This window comes from Heliangelus exortis, chromosome 3, assembly GCF_036169615.1.
Source record: "Heliangelus exortis chromosome 3, bHelExo1.hap1, whole genome shotgun sequence".
In the NCBI taxonomy this organism is placed as follows: domain Eukaryota; kingdom Metazoa; phylum Chordata; class Aves; order Apodiformes; family Trochilidae; genus Heliangelus; species Heliangelus exortis.
Genome location: NC_092424.1, coordinates 63,768,367 through 63,785,008, shown reverse-complemented (window position 1 = coordinate 63,785,008; position 16,642 = coordinate 63,768,367). Strand labels below are relative to the sequence as shown.

Sequence of the window (16,642 nt, the reverse complement as noted above, 5' to 3'; positions counted from 1 at the left end):
GCGGTGGCGGAGGGCAGGTACCGCTGCGCACCGGGGCGGGGACGCGCCTGTGTGTGTGTTTGTGTGTGTGTGTGTGTGTGTGTGTGTGTGTGTGTGTGTGTCTGCGTGTGTTTGTGTGTGTGTGTGTGTGTGTGTGTGTGTGTGTGTGTGTCAGTCAAGGCGGGGCCGCGCAGCAGGCAGCCCCGCGCCGGCTGGTGCCATCTGGGAGCCGGGGCGTGGAGCGGAGGAGGGAGCAGGAGGGGGAAGAGCATCCTCAAGGCCGAGGATCCGTTTGTCTTCCTGCGATCGGCACCGGCAAGCGGGAGGCTCTTCGCTACCGGCGAAGTACCTTCGGATCGGCTACCCTCCTCCTCGTTGCTGGTGTTTGGTTTTTTTTTAATTTTAAAAAAGTATTATTTGTTTTGTGGGGTTTTTGTTTGTTTTTCGATTTTTTTTCTTCCTTTTTTTTTTTTTTTCTTCCCTTACCCTCCCTTAAATCCAGGGAGACGCTTCTTCGGAAGCGAGGCGAGCGCTGATTTTACGTAAATGGTGCTGTTCCGGGGAGGGCAGCCCCGGGCTGGGGGAGCATCCCCGGGAGCCGCTCGCCCTGCCTAGCTGCCGGGCCCCCTCGCTGCCGCTGCAGCCCGGCCTGAGATCCGCACCGGCACCGGCACCGGCGAGGGCGGGCGGCAAGCGGCAGCCGGCAGCTCGCAGCCCCGTCCTCCCGGCGGCTTTCGGCGCCTCCGCGAACCGGCTGCGGGGATGATGCGGCTCGTCGGACCCCGGGGCAGGAAGGGCGCTATGTCAGGGAGATAACGCGCCTCCGCCAGCAGCCCGGGGACAGTCTCGGTGCCAGCTCTCCCCCTCCGGGACCTGGCTGCCTGGCAGCCGCTCGCTTCTCGGCAGCCGGACTGGCAGCGGCGGCGGGGCCGGGGAGCGGCGGGGCGAGGCCCGGCGGGGCGGGGGAACGGCGACCGGCCGTGCCGGGGCACCCCGCCTCCGGGGGGCAAGCGCCCGGGAAGCTGAGGAGCTCAGGCAGCAGAGGAGGAGAGGAGGAGGAGGGCAGCGCCATGACTCATTTGCAGGCAGGTCTCTCCCCGGAGACTCTGGAGAAAGCTCGGCTGGAGCTGAATGAGAACCCCGACACCTTGCACCAGGACATCCAGGAGGTGCGGGACATGGTGATCACCCGGCCGGACATCGGCTTTCTCCGCACCGACGATGCCTTCATCCTGCGGTTCCTGCGGGCCAGGAAGTTTCAGCACTTCGAGGCGTTTCGCCTCCTGGCCCAGTACTTTGAATATCGCCAGCAGAACCTGGACATGTTCAAAAGCTTCAAGGCCACAGACCCGGGCATCAAGCAGGCTCTGAAGGATGGCTTCCCCGGCGGGCTGGCCAACCTGGACCACTACGGCAGGAAGATCCTTGTCCTCTTTGCTGCCAACTGGGACCAGAGCAGGTAGGCGCAGGGCCACTCGTACACCTTAACCCCTTCCTTTCACGGGCAGTGCTTAGCAAAAGCTGTAACAGCAGATGGAGGGCTGGTGGGCAGCAGGGACACACCCGGCCCTACTCACAGGGGGCTGGGCAAAAGCCTGGAAAGCAGAGGAAGAGAAAGAAGACACGTATTTTGTGGCTTAGGGACTTTTCAGCCTTTCCATCCTTTAGGCTCTGAATTTTCGGAGGGAAGTAGGAACTGTTCAAGTGCTCTTAACTGGCTGATAAGAGGTTTACACCCTCCTGCCTCCCCTCAGCTGAAGGTGAGCTGGCATGGTAGATGATGTGCTTACCTCCCCTGACAAAGGCTGGTTGTGATCCCTGTGCTGGGCTTTCTGCTTCAGCACACACAGAGCTGCTCAGGGGCTAGAGGAGAAAGTGGGAGACGCTGTGTGCAAAATGAAAGTATTCATCATGGCTTTTGTGCTTAAAAGTTTGTGTGTGCAGGAAGCTGATGCTCTGAATCCAATCCCTCAAGCTCTTCCTGAGCCACCTGGAACTCTCAGGATGGAGGTAGAGTAGCCGCTTCTTTTCCCCAGTAGTGCTGCTTTGAGTGTGAATTCTCTGCATAATAATAAGATCCAAGCACACAAAGGTTTAGTAACAAATTGAAAGAGGCTAGTGCTGTCCTCAGAACAATTTTTGCGCCTTTCTGGGAGCAGTCTAGCCTGAAGATGACTTAGCAAGCTGACCCAAGAGCCATCTCCCATTAAGGCCCTTTCTTTTAGCAATTGTCTTGCTACAGTGTGACAATATGTTATTTTACATACACCACTCTGTGTGATCAGCTCAGTTTCTGCTTCAATCTAAAATTACACCCACAAAACTGGCTTGATTTTCAGTAAGTGTAAACCAGTGAAGCCGTTAATAGTAAACTCTAAATCCTCTCACTGTGAGCACTGCATGGCTTTCCTAGGTTCCCAGCTTGAGACCTGGTTAAGGATCTGAAGCACTTCTTAGTGAGAAAAACTTGCTGGTTGCCTTTACATGAACCCAAAAGGTGTCTTGTGCAGTCGTCACAGGCTGGGCACAGGCAGTGCTGAGTGCTCAGTGCATGTATCCCAAGCTCAGCTATTCTGAAAGATGGGGTGTGCTTCAGTAGCTTGCAGTGCAGATAGAATGGCTAAAATTTGTTGGACTGTCATGCTTAAGCTTGCTCTTTAAGTGCTTGTTTGGGTAAGTGTACCCAGCTGTGTGGGTATCCATTGCATGAAGTGATCCCACAAGCTCCCTGCACCATTTGGTGTTGCAGCTAGGGATAAGTCTCCACAGGAGGGTTGCTGGTGCCCCATGGCTTTCCTTCTCCAGGGGCAGGGAGGCCACATCCATAGTGCATATGAAGAGAGTTTCCTGGCCCCTGGTAGCCCATGATACGTTCCCAGAGAGTGAAAGAAAGCTGTCTGGCACAAATCAAAACTGCCCTAATGACTAGAAAGTGAGGGTGAACACCGGGCTGGGGCCATTGTCCTTTCCCTCCTTGGATTTTCTGGCAAATGGAGCCAAAGAAGCTTAGTGAGGAAGTAATGATGATGAATCTAAGGACTGTCTGAATGGGCTTCATTTCCCACATCAGGACCTTCCTTATTTCTCATGTGAGGACCAGATCAACTGTTTATTTTAAAAACAGCTCCACAAACTCTTAAAAATCCCCAAATGAAAGAAAGAAATGGATGCTTAGGCCTATTATTAAGTCATACATCTGCCATGAAGAAGTTCCCATGCTAAAGGTAGTTTGGCCTAATGGATACTGTTATTTTTCATGAATTAAAAACAAAAAACAACTTTATGTCACACTTCTCAGATGATTTGTTCCTAGTCCAAAGAACACCAGGAATTTGAATTCAGAGACAAAGCAGTATTTAAAAAAACTGTTGCCATGTGAAAAAAAATAGCATTATTTTTTGAATTTTAGGTGTCCTGATATTTAAACTACTTCAGATCACCTGACACAACAGTTAATTCATAGTAATCTTTTTCATTATTTCATAAATAATAATATTTGTACCAATTAGGTACACCAGAGTACCTAATGTCCAGGTGTGCAATTGGGTGCTTGTTGCTCTTCAGCACTGCCTGCCCACTGTATGCCTCTCCTCCAGAGCAATGGAATTGTTTCCAGACCACTCAGACAAAGGGGAAAGAGCTGAAGCACAGCTGTAGGGAGTGGCTTGTTCCAAGACATGTGAAAAGTCATTGGCAGACCTGGGAATGGAGCCAGGTCACTTTTTTTTCTAATTAATTTAGTGCCTTCCATTATCTCATGTTCAAGAATTGAACCTGGGGAACACTGTGTCTGGAAGTTACTCCAGAGCTGATATGCATCATGTCTCAAGCTTATGACTTAACTGACTTGAGATCTTGCAGTGTGTAAACCAGTGCTCCTCATACAGCAGCACTGGTAGGATTATTTCTTGAAGTCTGTCAACAAGACCTCTTCATATGCTTCATAAACTCAGTTAATAGAGCACGACAAGCCTCCAAATTTATTGTGTGTGTACAACTTATTGTGGCCAGCATGTAACAATTAGAAATAAAAAAAAATTAGTTTGTTATTTAAATGAATAGCAGAGATACTACAGATGATTTATATAGCATCGTCTGCCTGTGATTTACATGATTCCAATTAGAAAGAAAAGTGTGGGAGGCAAAAAAATCGTATGATAAAACAAGCATGTGTACTGTTTGTTATATCATTAAATTAATGCAGGACTTGAAAACTGTACCAGATGTCCTACCATCTGAACAACGAAATCAGACGTATTTAAAACAAACAAACCAAAAAAGACAAGGTGGAGGTTAGTGCACAGAGTAACCTAACAGCTTTTCAGTGAGACCCTGCCCTGTCTGTGCTATGGGCAAAGGGAAGATAGGTGACATTCCTGCCAGGATAGCACTCGGGGAGGGATCAGCCTTCCCTATTAGCTTCCAGATTGTTGATTTTTAACAACATTTGATTTGTAGGTGTATATGTCATGTGTCCAGCTGGGGAAGTTTTTTCCAGTTAATGGCACAGCTAACTGCAGCTCTGTGCAAGGGGTCTGTTGTCGTGCATGTTCGTTTTGTGGCACCTGTGCACAAATTTCCTAGGAAAATCAGTCTGTTTACTTGAAATCTTTCCCTGTATTAATTATCTCAGAACTTTTCCTAGAAAGTGCTATAAAGAAGTGCAGTAGAAAAGTGCAGTGATACCTAATTCCTCTCTGTGTCACAGTCCCCCAGTCAGCTCACACCATCCTCAGTGAATGTGGAAATCCACTGCACCCCTTACCTCAGCTCTGCTCTTGCAACAGATGAGTTACAGCAGGCAAAGGCAGAGGCCACTGATTTGCTTTCAGAACTATGCTTTCATTTGCAGAAGTGCTAGAAACTTTTCTTTTCCTCCCATTAAATGAAAATTCTCTAGATTTTAGGAGGCTGGTCTGCTTCTCAGCTCACTATGAATAACAGGTGATTTGGCAGGGTATTTTTTAAGCTGTGATGGAGGCAATGGGACAAAAAAACCATAGCAATGCTAACAGGAATAACATCTTAACAATAAAAAAATACCTGGTTAATAGAGTCAATTTTTGTCTGGAAGTAATAGCTCTCAAATAATAATTGTTAACTATTGCAAACATTGTAATGTTTTTCTACAGTTTCTCCTGTTGATTTGGTGCTGTCTTTTTGTTTCCTAGCTTTCCACCAGGTATCCATATCTACCTGTTACCACCTGTATTTAGACTGGCTGTTGTGTCTAGGCATCTTTTCAATCATTGCTGATGTAGAATTTAGATCAGCTGGATCTTCACCTGAGTCTGTGACTGTTAGACATTAGGCTAACATGAGGAGTAATGGATGCTATTGAGTCTGAACCTAAAAGTTAATCTGCTAAAATATGTGAAGCAGTTTCTATTTTCTACACATGGGTCATGGTTTTTGTGTTTAGAATAAGGGCCTCCAGAACATGTTGCCACTGTTTAAGAGTACCAGTAAGAGAAGTCTCACTCCCCCATCTTTTCAGCATTCAAATCTGTACCCAGGCTGTCAAACAAAGGAAATATGAGGCATCATTTTGGGTGTTCCTTTATGATCTTGAGGGCTCTTTTTTATTGAAATTCTAAAAATATTAAGCCAGAGCAATAAGTTAGAAATAAGATGATGGCTCAGAGGCTTCACCAGCTTTCTCTTTTAAACCACAATGGTACAAGAGCTCATTTGAAAGAAGCCTTTACATGTCCAAACGGTGATGAGATTAAAATACATTTTGTGCAAAATACATTCTAGGACCTTCAGGAGAGATGTGATTTAAAATCAAGCAAATAAGACTTACCATTTATCTCTTCTAGTTAACAGTTTGCATACTGAGAGGCAGACTCATGTCACTCAGTTTTAATTCCCAGAATGAAATTTCTTGACATTGAGGGGGAGATGGCAGATAGAGATAGTAGGGAAACTCTGCCAAATCAGCTTATCTGTTGTTCAGTCCAAATGTGAATTGACTGGGACCAAAATCTGGTTAAACATATAGTGCAGTGGATACTACTCACCATCCAGAACATAAAATATTGAAAGCAACTGACAGCTGAATTTGACATGAGACCTTGCATTCTTCCTTCCTCTTCTCTTTCTGTTGGCCTGGTAGAAATCACAGTGGACATAAAGAAGATGCTTAGACCATAAAGATCATAGTGAAGTGCTACCAAGAGTTGATAGCGGTGTCTTCCAGACTGTTTTCCCCAGAAATCCTTGGAAATACTTTGAATCTGTTTATGTCCCGTAAAAAACCTGTCAAATAACTTTTTTTTAAAGGGGAAATTGTTTCCACTGTTAAATTACGAGAGAGTGGGATTCCCATTTAATTGTTTGATGAGCTGTTCTGTTTTTCACACATCAAGACCTCATTGAGTCATTATCCTAGAAAGCTCATTGCTGCTGTGGTAGCCATCCTGAAACATTTGAAAGAATCACTGTCAGTGTGGCTATTAACTTGCCAAGCCTTTCAGGTAGCAGAGTGTGTCTGCACACCAGTCACATCATGTGAACTCAGGCTGGGACCCACATAGAAAGGGAATCTTATGAGGGCATTATATATGTGATAACATATTTCCAACATTTGTTATTCACCTTAACAACTAGGCTGAAAAAGTTTTCTAAGCTCTGTATTGAATTAAGCATGGTTCTATAAATAGAGGGCATTAAATACATTCAAATTAACCATGAGTTCTCTGTTATCCTAGCAATTAGTAATACCTTGCTAGCTACTATGCGTCCCATAAGTGTCTGTTTAAATAAGTGAATGAAACTGAATTTAGCCTAAGTAAATAAGGATTTATTTCTGGAGAGCCTGGACTGCAGGAAATCAGGCTCCGCATGCCCTACATACCTGAAAACCCTAGAGCAGTCATAGTAAAACAGGGGCCAGGGAAAAATGAATGTCTTGCTGTCCCCTGTTACTTAACACAGACTGGTAAGAACAAGAGTAGTGTCTTCCCCTCAGAATACTGTAGTCTCTTAAAATTAAAGGCTTAAAAAAAAAATCATAAAATACGTTGATTTTTTTTTCTTTAAAGTAGAATGGCAGACAAAGCCATCTTGGACCAATTTTATTTCATGCTCATTAGCTCGTCTCATTTTTCTAACTTTTGATTTGTTCTATATGAAAGTAATTTCAACGTGGAATAAAAGTTTCAGCAACACAACCCAGAGTAATTTTTTCCACCTTCTTGTCACATAGCTTTTAAATTTCCCTAAAGTCCAGCCAAGGATGGAGTGTATTTTATGGAAGAGTCTGTGCATTGTGGTGTTGACATGAACAGTATTATCAGTGAGGTGAAATGTTGTACAATGCAGTGCTGGAGTAGATTAAAGATGAGTCCCTATGCAAATAACTGTGCTGCGTAAAAGCTTCTGTGTAGTTTTTTTAATGTTTCATTTGCTTGGGCTGTTCAGCTGGTACTTTCAATACTCAGGTTGCCATTTGTACCAGCTAAGATTTCATCTGTCACACTGGGTTTATGTTTCTGTCTTGCCTCAGCATGTGTCCAGAGTAAAAGCTGCTTTAAATATCCACTAATGGATTTGTCTTTCTTGTCTAGTTTTCTGTACTTTACTTAAGTAAGGCATCAAAACAAAGAGAAGAGATCCATTATAGAATGAAGGATAGCTCCTGTCTTCCAACTAACTGCCCTGAAGGGTATTTGAGGGGGTAAGCTTGGCTGTTAGTGACGTGTCCTGGAATACTCTTCATGTGGTGTTAGACCATAAAGATCATAGTGAAGTGCTACCAAGAGTTGATAGCAGTGTCTTCCAGACTGTTTTCCCCAGAAATCCTTGGAAATACTTTGAATCTGTTGAATCTGATACTTTCCTGTAGTGAAATGAGGCAACCAGGTGCCACTAATTGCCAGGCAGTGGGCATGAGCTTGTGTTAAGCCCACCTGTGCCTGATTAGGGCGGGCCCCTACTGCGCATGAGCTTAACACAAGCTCATGCCCACTGTCTGGCAATTAGTGGCAGTTGCCTCATTTCACTACACTTTCCTCTGGCAGAAAGTGTTCTTGTTTGTTTTTAGCTAGACTGTGTTCTTCAGGACTCATTTTCACTGAGAGGACAACCTTTGGTCTTTTTTAGTGGGTAAATATGAAGCATTGGCATTCTTGTTGTAGACTGTACTTCTTACACTAAGAAAACCTTTAACAGGGGTTATGGTGATGGTGAATATGTCGTAGAATTGTGGAAGCCCAGCCCTCCGACCACTGGTGACTCTGTGGTGGCTGAAATCCTGGTCTCGTTGATGCCTGAGAGTTTTCCCGTCGACTTAAATAATTTAAAAAAGTAATTAGGTGTATTTGTGATTACAAGAATACATCTATGTATGCATCACTTATAAAACATTTTTTGGTCAGTCTTAGAGACCTGATTTGCCTCATAAACAAAGGATCTTTATGTCTTTATGTCTAATGCACCAGACTTGTAGTAGCCTTGTGCCACCAGGGAGCTGTTAATCCAAGGCATGGGGTTCCTTTAACTCCTTAGAGATCTTTAGATCTCTCATCAGAGATCTAAATCAGAAACTTGGGACCCATCTTCTTGGGTTGGATGTAGGGCATTTTTAGCAGCCTTCTGCTTCATAGAGCTCTTCTGAAGAGCAAGATCCTTTGAATAGGGCAGCATAAATGTCAAGTGGAGTTGAGGTTAATTTTAGGATTTTAATATTTCTAATGTCTGTTTCTTGTATGAGCTATGATAGATGATATTCCTCAGACTGTGACATTAACTACTCTCCCTATGTCTCACCTGATGTAATTGCCTTCCCAGTACAATGTTTCCCCTGGCAAGGCCTCTTACTTGGTGTATCTCCATCTAATTTCATGAAGTGATAAAAAAACAGTATTTCTGAGATGTTGTCCACTTTGTGGAGGTAACCAAGTATGTGGAGGCAATCTGAGCCTAGCCCTAACCCTGACCACAACTCTGTGAGCCACCCTCCCTCAGGCTAAGCATGTTCTTTAATCCTGATGGTGGTAGTCATACAAAATGCATGTTGTACAGGGAACTTCTAGTTCACATGTTGGTCAGGTGCCCTCCACTCTCCATGCACCAGCTTTGCATTGGATAGATGGACTGGTTTGCAAATACACTAGGTAAACTAGGACCTTATCAGTGCCCATAAAACACATCTATAGTCTTCATGCTGCCAAACACTCCCTACATACATCCCATTATACATGTACAAACTCATTTGGGAAAGAGCCAATGAATTATTTAATTTTTCTCCAGGTCGCTCTTTGCACTGAGGTGCTGGAGGTGTTTGGTTGTTTGCTTATTCAGGGGTTTCAGCAGTAATGGTGGCATTTTCCCCATGTGTCCAGAGGTTGGCCTAAGTGGAGCTTCTCTACCTGGAGAGGAGGGAAGCCTCAACTGTGCTATTGCCAAGACATGGGCTCCTTTATCCCAGCCCCTGTGTCCTTGGGAAGGGTTCCTTAGGGTGGGCAGGCTGCTCCATGGAATCATGGAAACTTTTTGGTTGGAAAAGACCTTTAAGATCAGGTCGAACCATTAATCTTACCCTGCTGAGTCAGGTGCTAAACCATCTCTCCATGCACCATGTCTACATGGCTTTTAAACACCTCCAGGCGTGGTGATTCACCCACCTCCCTGGGCAGCCTGTTCCAGTGTTTGATAACCCTTCCAAGAATTTTCTTCTGATACTCAGTCTAAACCACCTCACTGGTGCAACTTGAGGCCATTGCCTCTTGTTCTATCACTTTTTACTTGGGAAAAGAGACTGACCCCCACCTCACTACCACCTCTTTTCAGGTAGTTGTAGAGAGTGATAAGGTCTCCCCTCAGCCTTCTTTTCTGTAAATTAAATGGTCCTAGTTCCCTCAGAAGCTCCTCATAAGACTTGGTTTTCAAATCCTCCAGGTTTACTTCACTGTGTCTACTGCAAAAAGTGTGTCCTGGCCTAACGGTTCTTTGATGATCAAGTTGAACTAAGAATTTTAAGGATCCAGGTTTTGAATGTTTTTCTTCAAAACTGGTTTTAAGGCATGTTTTTTTTTCTCCCAACAACAAATTTCCATTTGCATAAATGGACTTATTTTCCCTGACAAGAGGAAACAGAGCATTTCAGCACTTTGAGGATTTCCATAGGGAAACTAAAGAAATATTTTCTTGTGCTGCTTTCTCTTCCAGTTGAAAAAATCTTAACAAAAAAGAGAAAGCATGCCAAACTTTCTGTAACCTTAGATGTCAGAAAAGCGAAGCCTTAAAGAGAAGTTAAATCTCAGAAAAAATAAAAAGGTGTGAATATGAAAAATTTTATCCCAGTCAACCCAATGAAATTCTAAACAGAGGAAGGATTTCCAGAATTAAGAAAGGAACTGTATAAAACAGTGATTCTCCTTTTGCTTTCTGGGGAGAAGACACATCCTCTTGTTCAGTTGTATTAGGCTGACATTAATAGAGTCCTCTTCTACTCCCTTTCATAGAAGTTCATACTTGGAAAGTTCACTGGGTTTTAGTTGGTGAGGAATCAGCTAAATCAGATGGATTTCGTTTGTGTTATTTACTTTTGCAGCTACTTTCAAAATGTAGTTATGTACATAACAGAACAGTGCACTCATATTAAAGCAAGTAGAATTCAGTGTAATTTAACCTAATTTCTAAATAGGAACACGTGCTCTTTGCTGTGCAGTATGGTAAAGATTTTTCTAGGGACTTGTAATGACTTCTGTATTTGATGCCATCATGGAAGATTTTTAAAGGGTCTTATTTAAAACTATCTGCACAAACACTGAAGATTTAATTCTTTGTTTTCTTCTTGGAACATTTGCTTTTCTCATATTTTCTGGTTTAGCTTTCTAATGCTGCATCTGATACTCTGGTGTGGACTGGCAAATTTGCATCTGTTTCAGTAGCTATTTATCTCACTTTTAAAAAGGGGTTTTTAGATATAAAACATAGTTAATGTGGGAAAAACCCCAGAACTTAAACTACCACTTTAATTTCTCTTAAAACCCCGACATAATTCACTTAAAAAGACCCCAAATAAATACACAAAAAAACCCAGTAAACTGAAAATTGATTAATAGCTCTATTACATGGCCATCTAAAGATCACGTATATTTAGGCTATTCAGCTCCTGTATTAGGTGCTTTAGCTTCAAAAAAGAAAAGTTATACTCAGCAGGGGTTGGCAGTATGGAATTGTGTCTTCTTTTACAAGATCATCAATCTAAGAAAAGATTATGTGCATATATCAAAGCCACATAATTACACATTGAAGGTGGCATCAGTGTAACCCCAAATTTAACATAGAAAATTGTAGGACCAATGAATACCATGTTCCAAGCTTACTCCTGAACCACATAATTTGGATATACTCAGGAGGCAGTTAAGTAGCTCTTAAAGGTTGTTACTGCTCTTAACCAGAAACACCTCAAAGCCCTAGTGTGTGTTGCTTTCTGCTTTCAAGATCCTTGAGTAATCAGCTGTCTGTAATACCATTTGTAGATTTAAAGGAAAACATTATCCAGAGAGAGGAACAAGGGGCTCATATGGAAATCCCTTTTTTAGATGATAGTTTTGTAGAAGGTGTTATTTCAATCTGATGGAAAATATAGGAGGACATTTTAGCTCTAGGCTTTTGGTGTTAGACCCAGGTTTTTGTTATCACTATGTTTTCAGAAAAATATAATTTGCAGAGATACATTCATACAGGCTTTTAATAAAATACAGAGATACTAAGGCAGATCGGAAGACTGCAGAAAAGTTAAAATTTCCTTTCGGTGTGTTATAGTCTTGTAGTTAGTTCTGGCTTGGCTGATGTTCTCAGTGTTCATCATCTTTCCCCAGAGGATCAGCTAAACTAATTGACCTTTTGAGACTTTACATACATACCCATGACTTCTGAGAGTATGTTTTGCATTCCTGTGTTTTAAACTTTTGACAAACCATACAGAGGACCAATGCTCAGAACTTCTCCACATCCATGGGTTACTCCTTTCCTAACTGCATCTCCCTTTAACATTCACAGGTACACACTGGTGGATATTTTGCGTGCCATACTTCTTTCTTTAGAAGCCATGATAGAAGACCCCGAGCTTCAAGTGAATGGATTTGTTTTGATTATAGACTGGAGCAACTTCACCTTCAAGCAGGCCTCCAAGCTCACACCAAGCATGCTCAGATTAGCCATAGAGGGCCTTCAGGTAACCTTCTTTCTTTTCCTGAGTCTCCTTGGATTTGCAGTTCATTACAAATCTGGATGGCAAAAAACCCCAAACAAAACAGAAATACAGGAGTTTTTGAACAACTAACCTACTAAGATCTTAAGCTATGGGTGGACAGACAAGGCTCAGAAGCACAAGCTAATCGATGAGCTCAGTCAGCTCACTGCAGTAACTCCTGGTGTGTAGGCTCCTTCATAGCCATCATAAATAAGAAGTAATTTTTCTGTCTTTATTCTGATTGGGCTGGCTTCCTGTAAACGATAGCTTCTGCAGAAGCAAGTTACAACTAATCAGTCTAACATCATTTTGCACAGGGCTAATGAAATATGGGTTGCTGCTGCCATGCCAGGTTGGTTTTTTTGCCATTGATTCCAGGGAAGACAGACTCTACATCATTTGTGCTGGAAAGAGTGGGGCACTATGATTAGACAGTTAAGTGGGACTGTTTTGGTATCCAAAGTTCAGCATGTGCTTGGCTCTTTTACTGAGTCAGGATTAATTTGAGAAGCAGCTTTTGGCACTGAGTATACAGTGATTTCAGTTTCTTTCTGCTTGTTGTTAATGCACGTTACATGGCACAGGCACAGTGGTGGAAAGGACACTACATCACTCTTGGCTGTCTCCTGTGATCTTTAATGCTTATTAAAATGAAAAACTAGAATCTGTAAAGTAGTTTGCTGTGCAAGCTTGAGTTGCTTAAAAATACCAGTAATTCACTCTTGTGGCAGCGTGCCTTGTTTTTACAAGGACATATTTTCCTGCTCTGTGATTTTTTTATCGTTTTTATTACTCATAAAACAAAACTGCCTCATCTTTGAGCTTTCTCACTTTGATTTTGCTATTTTTGAAGAAACTTCTGTAGCAGTAGTGTGGAGTTTTTTGATCTAGATCTTGAAGTGGCTTTACCATTTTCCAGCCTGCTGTTGGACACAGAAAGTTAGTGACATCCAAAAGACAAAAATCTCAATTTTCATTTTGTTGTGTTTCCTTATGAAACTGTGTGGTTCTATGGTCTTGAGAGCTACTTCAGAAGGCAGTAGTGAGAGCTGTACCCTAATAGTACAGCATTTTCTTTTATTGCTTTCAAGGACATATTTTTTGGTGGTGTTTTATCAAAGTTACCCATTGTTTTCTTGTTTAGAACATGAACAAATACTTTAGTAGTCCGTGTTTTTAAGTGGAGGCATTTCTTCTTGGACGTTAATCAGACATGGTTATTTTGAGGAGCAAAATAATGGATAATTCCAGCTGAAAATATGATGAGTGACCTACTGAACTTCAGATGGATTCCATGTTCTTCTGTTATTGGTTGGTTCATTATTGAGTTGAGGTCAATTCCACTGCCTTGTCTTCTCCATTTGTATGTTCAAATATCCCAAGTCTTATGGTGGGTGAGCAGCACCCAGGACATTGTGTGGCCATTGTCTTTAGCACTATTGACTTTAAGAATGCAACATCTGGGCATGAAAAGCTCCAGAAGAGGGAATGGGTAAGCACTGAAATGGCAAATGTGAGATAAAATTCACCCAGTGCTCAAGGATTCTGTCCTAATCTGTGACAGGTATTGCTATCTGTAAGCAGCAACTTTTAGCACATGTCCTTTGAAGAAATCAATGAGTTGAGCTCTTATAATGGACCCTTTCATTTTCTGCAGAGAACTGAGGGTGTGGGGGCTAGCATTCTTCCACTAGCAAAACTGACTCCAGTGGTATTTTGCCATTAATACTACTTGAGGGCTTGTTGATTTTATTCCCCTTTTATTTTGTTTTTTCTTTTACTTTTACATTTTTCTATGTAAAGACATAGCAGAAGCAATGGAAAGGGATAACTGCACTGAGCATCTTGGAGGGAGAACCTCACTTCAAAACCAGTTGCTATCAGGAAGGAAATGAGAGTTATGCATGGTAGAAAGGGATACAGAGTGATCCTGGTAAAGGCACAGGTTCAGCTGCACCTTCTCCTGAGATTTCATGCCTAAAATGTTACATTCTCTTACCCTCATTAAGGGCTGCCTTTTATTTTGTACAAAAAAATGCACAGCAGAAACAGCATTCTGAATGATGTCAAAAGTAAAAAGTGCTTAGTCAGGAAGTATGAAAGAGAACAAGAACAACTCACACACATTTTATTTATGACTATGTAAATACTCTCGATTTAATGTGCTTACTCAGAGAAGTAGAATTTACTTTGGCTTATAAGTTTTAACCGGGCTCAAGATACTGAACTTTACCATTTGGGCAATTTAAATTCCCCAAATGTTACTTGGGTGGAAAGGGACAGTGAAAGTGGTAGTTATGACTGAGGAGTTTGATTTTAACCAAACCCTTTTTCCTTCTGAATAAAATCTACAAAATTTACATTCTATTTGCTTAGCTTCCATGGTGAGCATAATATTGAATATGGCATGTACCAAAGTGAGTTGATTACAAGCTATGGCATTTCTGGGCTCTTCACAACTGCTTTTTTTAGGAAATTGCTTTGGAAAGTAAGATAAGTAAATGCATACGGTTTTCTATTGAATACAATTTCTGCTGTACACTTTGTCTCCATATGTATGTTAAATGGGAGCATGAAAAGAATCATATCCCTAACTAACTTGTATACATTAGGAAAACCTCCTAGGTAGTTATTTTCAGGAAAAGAGTCTTTTGGCCATGGAATTTTTAATGTTAAAAGATAATGTTTATCTGTAAACTGATGTGAATTTCCAGCATATCCATCCTAACAGTGCTGTACCAACCAATTGGTACAGTGTATAGATCAGTGCTGAATTTTAGACCAAAGTGTTTTTGCTAACCAGGAAGAAAAAAACTCCTGAAGAGGCTGGGGAGCTTTGTTGAGACTCTTAGTGCTATAGTCCTAGCTGATATACTGGTTTTGTCCTTAGAGAAAAAAAAGGACCAATACTCTCCCCTGTGGATGCTGGTGGCTGTGGCATTTATGTTGCTCCTAGGAGATGGGAAGGGGGAATAGCACTTAGAGCCCCTTTTCCTTCCATAGTGAAAAATAAGAACATAAATAAATGCAATATGTGATACTCTTTATTTTGTGATAAGGGTCTGTCTGGATTGGGTGCCTAGATTTTGGCTCAGAGCTGTGAAACCTGAGAGGAAGGAAAATACTCTTTGAGAGGATAGACCAAAACCCATGATCTGACTTTAGTACCATGTGTTGACTTTCCTCAGTGAATTTAATGAATCCCAGGGTCTGGGTGCTCACTTCTCCCCACTCATTGCTTTCTGTATCTGAGCGCTGAATTTGGGCTTGTGAAGGAATTCATGTTACTCATGGGGAATTTTGGGTGCTAAAAGTTTAGTTCAGGGAAAATGTATACTTGTGGAAGAGCAATAAACTAGGGATCTCTAAATACATAAAAACATATAAATATTCAGGATTTCTCAGGCTGCACATAGTTAGAGATGAGGTGAATGCTGAGTGGAAATACCACATATGCTGTTAGTATCATATAGACTCTCATTTATAGGTCTCTGTTAAGGACAGGATATGGAGTTTGATGGACCTTTGGTGGGACTTAACTAAATTGTGTATATACATTCCACCCCACTTTCTCCCATTTTAAATAAATTTGCTTTTCATGTTCCTGGCACTTCCATGGCCCCTTCTGCTCAAACATTGGGCTGGGAACACTTGAGCATTGGGAGGGAGGAGGTTCTGGATGTGATGCTTTTCTTTGTGCTAGTCCTTTTATAGCTGCCTATATGGGGTTTTCATTAAGTATCAAGAGAGCATTGTTTTCACAAAGAAGGTAAAAACAGTGTCAAAGACCAAAAATCAAATTTGAAAACTATATTGAAATCTGGGGTTTATTATTAATTCCAACAGACAGCTTTGAGTGTAATTGTAAGTGAGCTTTGCAAAATGGAAAGGGGTGGGTATGCATAAGATACTTTTTGATTAACTGATATTTAGGATTCTAAAACCTGGAAAAATAAATCTTCTTAAAGACATGATTTGTATTTAGCTCATAATAGCAGTTGCATACATGACAGATTTGTTTTGCATGTTGTCATTCAGGCAGGCTCGATCTGCAAATTCTTTGCAAGACTGTTTAGTTATTGGTGGCTGAATAGAAATGCTTCTCCTCTGGGTAATAAGCTGAGAGAAAAGAGATGATACACGTGTAAACTGGGAGCAGAACATATGTGGGCAGTCAGCATTTTTTCCAGAAAACAGGGGGGTTTTGCTTTTGGTTTGAGGATGTTTACAGGAAGAGAGAGCCACAGTGTTGTGAGGGACAAGGCAGGTCTTTCAACTGATCATGACTTGGTTTTGTAACAAAGGAAGGCTTCATAAGCTAAAACAAACTTGTTACTGTGAACGTGAAAGCAAAACAGAAAGAACAGGAAGACAACATGCTTGCAGCTACTATTGCTATCTGAAGGATCTTTCAAACAGCTGTTTTGGTGAGCTATAAGGATAATATCCCCAATC

The 16,642-nt window shown here is 42.0% G+C and overlaps 1 protein-coding gene across 1 annotated transcript in view; it reads left to right on the top strand.

The window, feature by feature from the left end:
- Positions 1–435: 435 nt before the first annotated feature.
- CLVS2 (clavesin 2) overlaps positions 436–16,642 on the top strand; it is a 59,113-nt gene continuing 42,906 nt past the window's right edge. The window contains exons 1-2 of the mRNA XM_071741030.1: positions 436–1,438; positions 11,995–12,169. Coding sequence (XP_071597131.1) covers positions 1,050–1,438; positions 11,995–12,169 — 564 coding nt within the window. The 5' untranslated portion in view covers positions 436–1,049. The remainder of the gene's footprint in view (positions 1,439–11,994; positions 12,170–16,642) is intronic.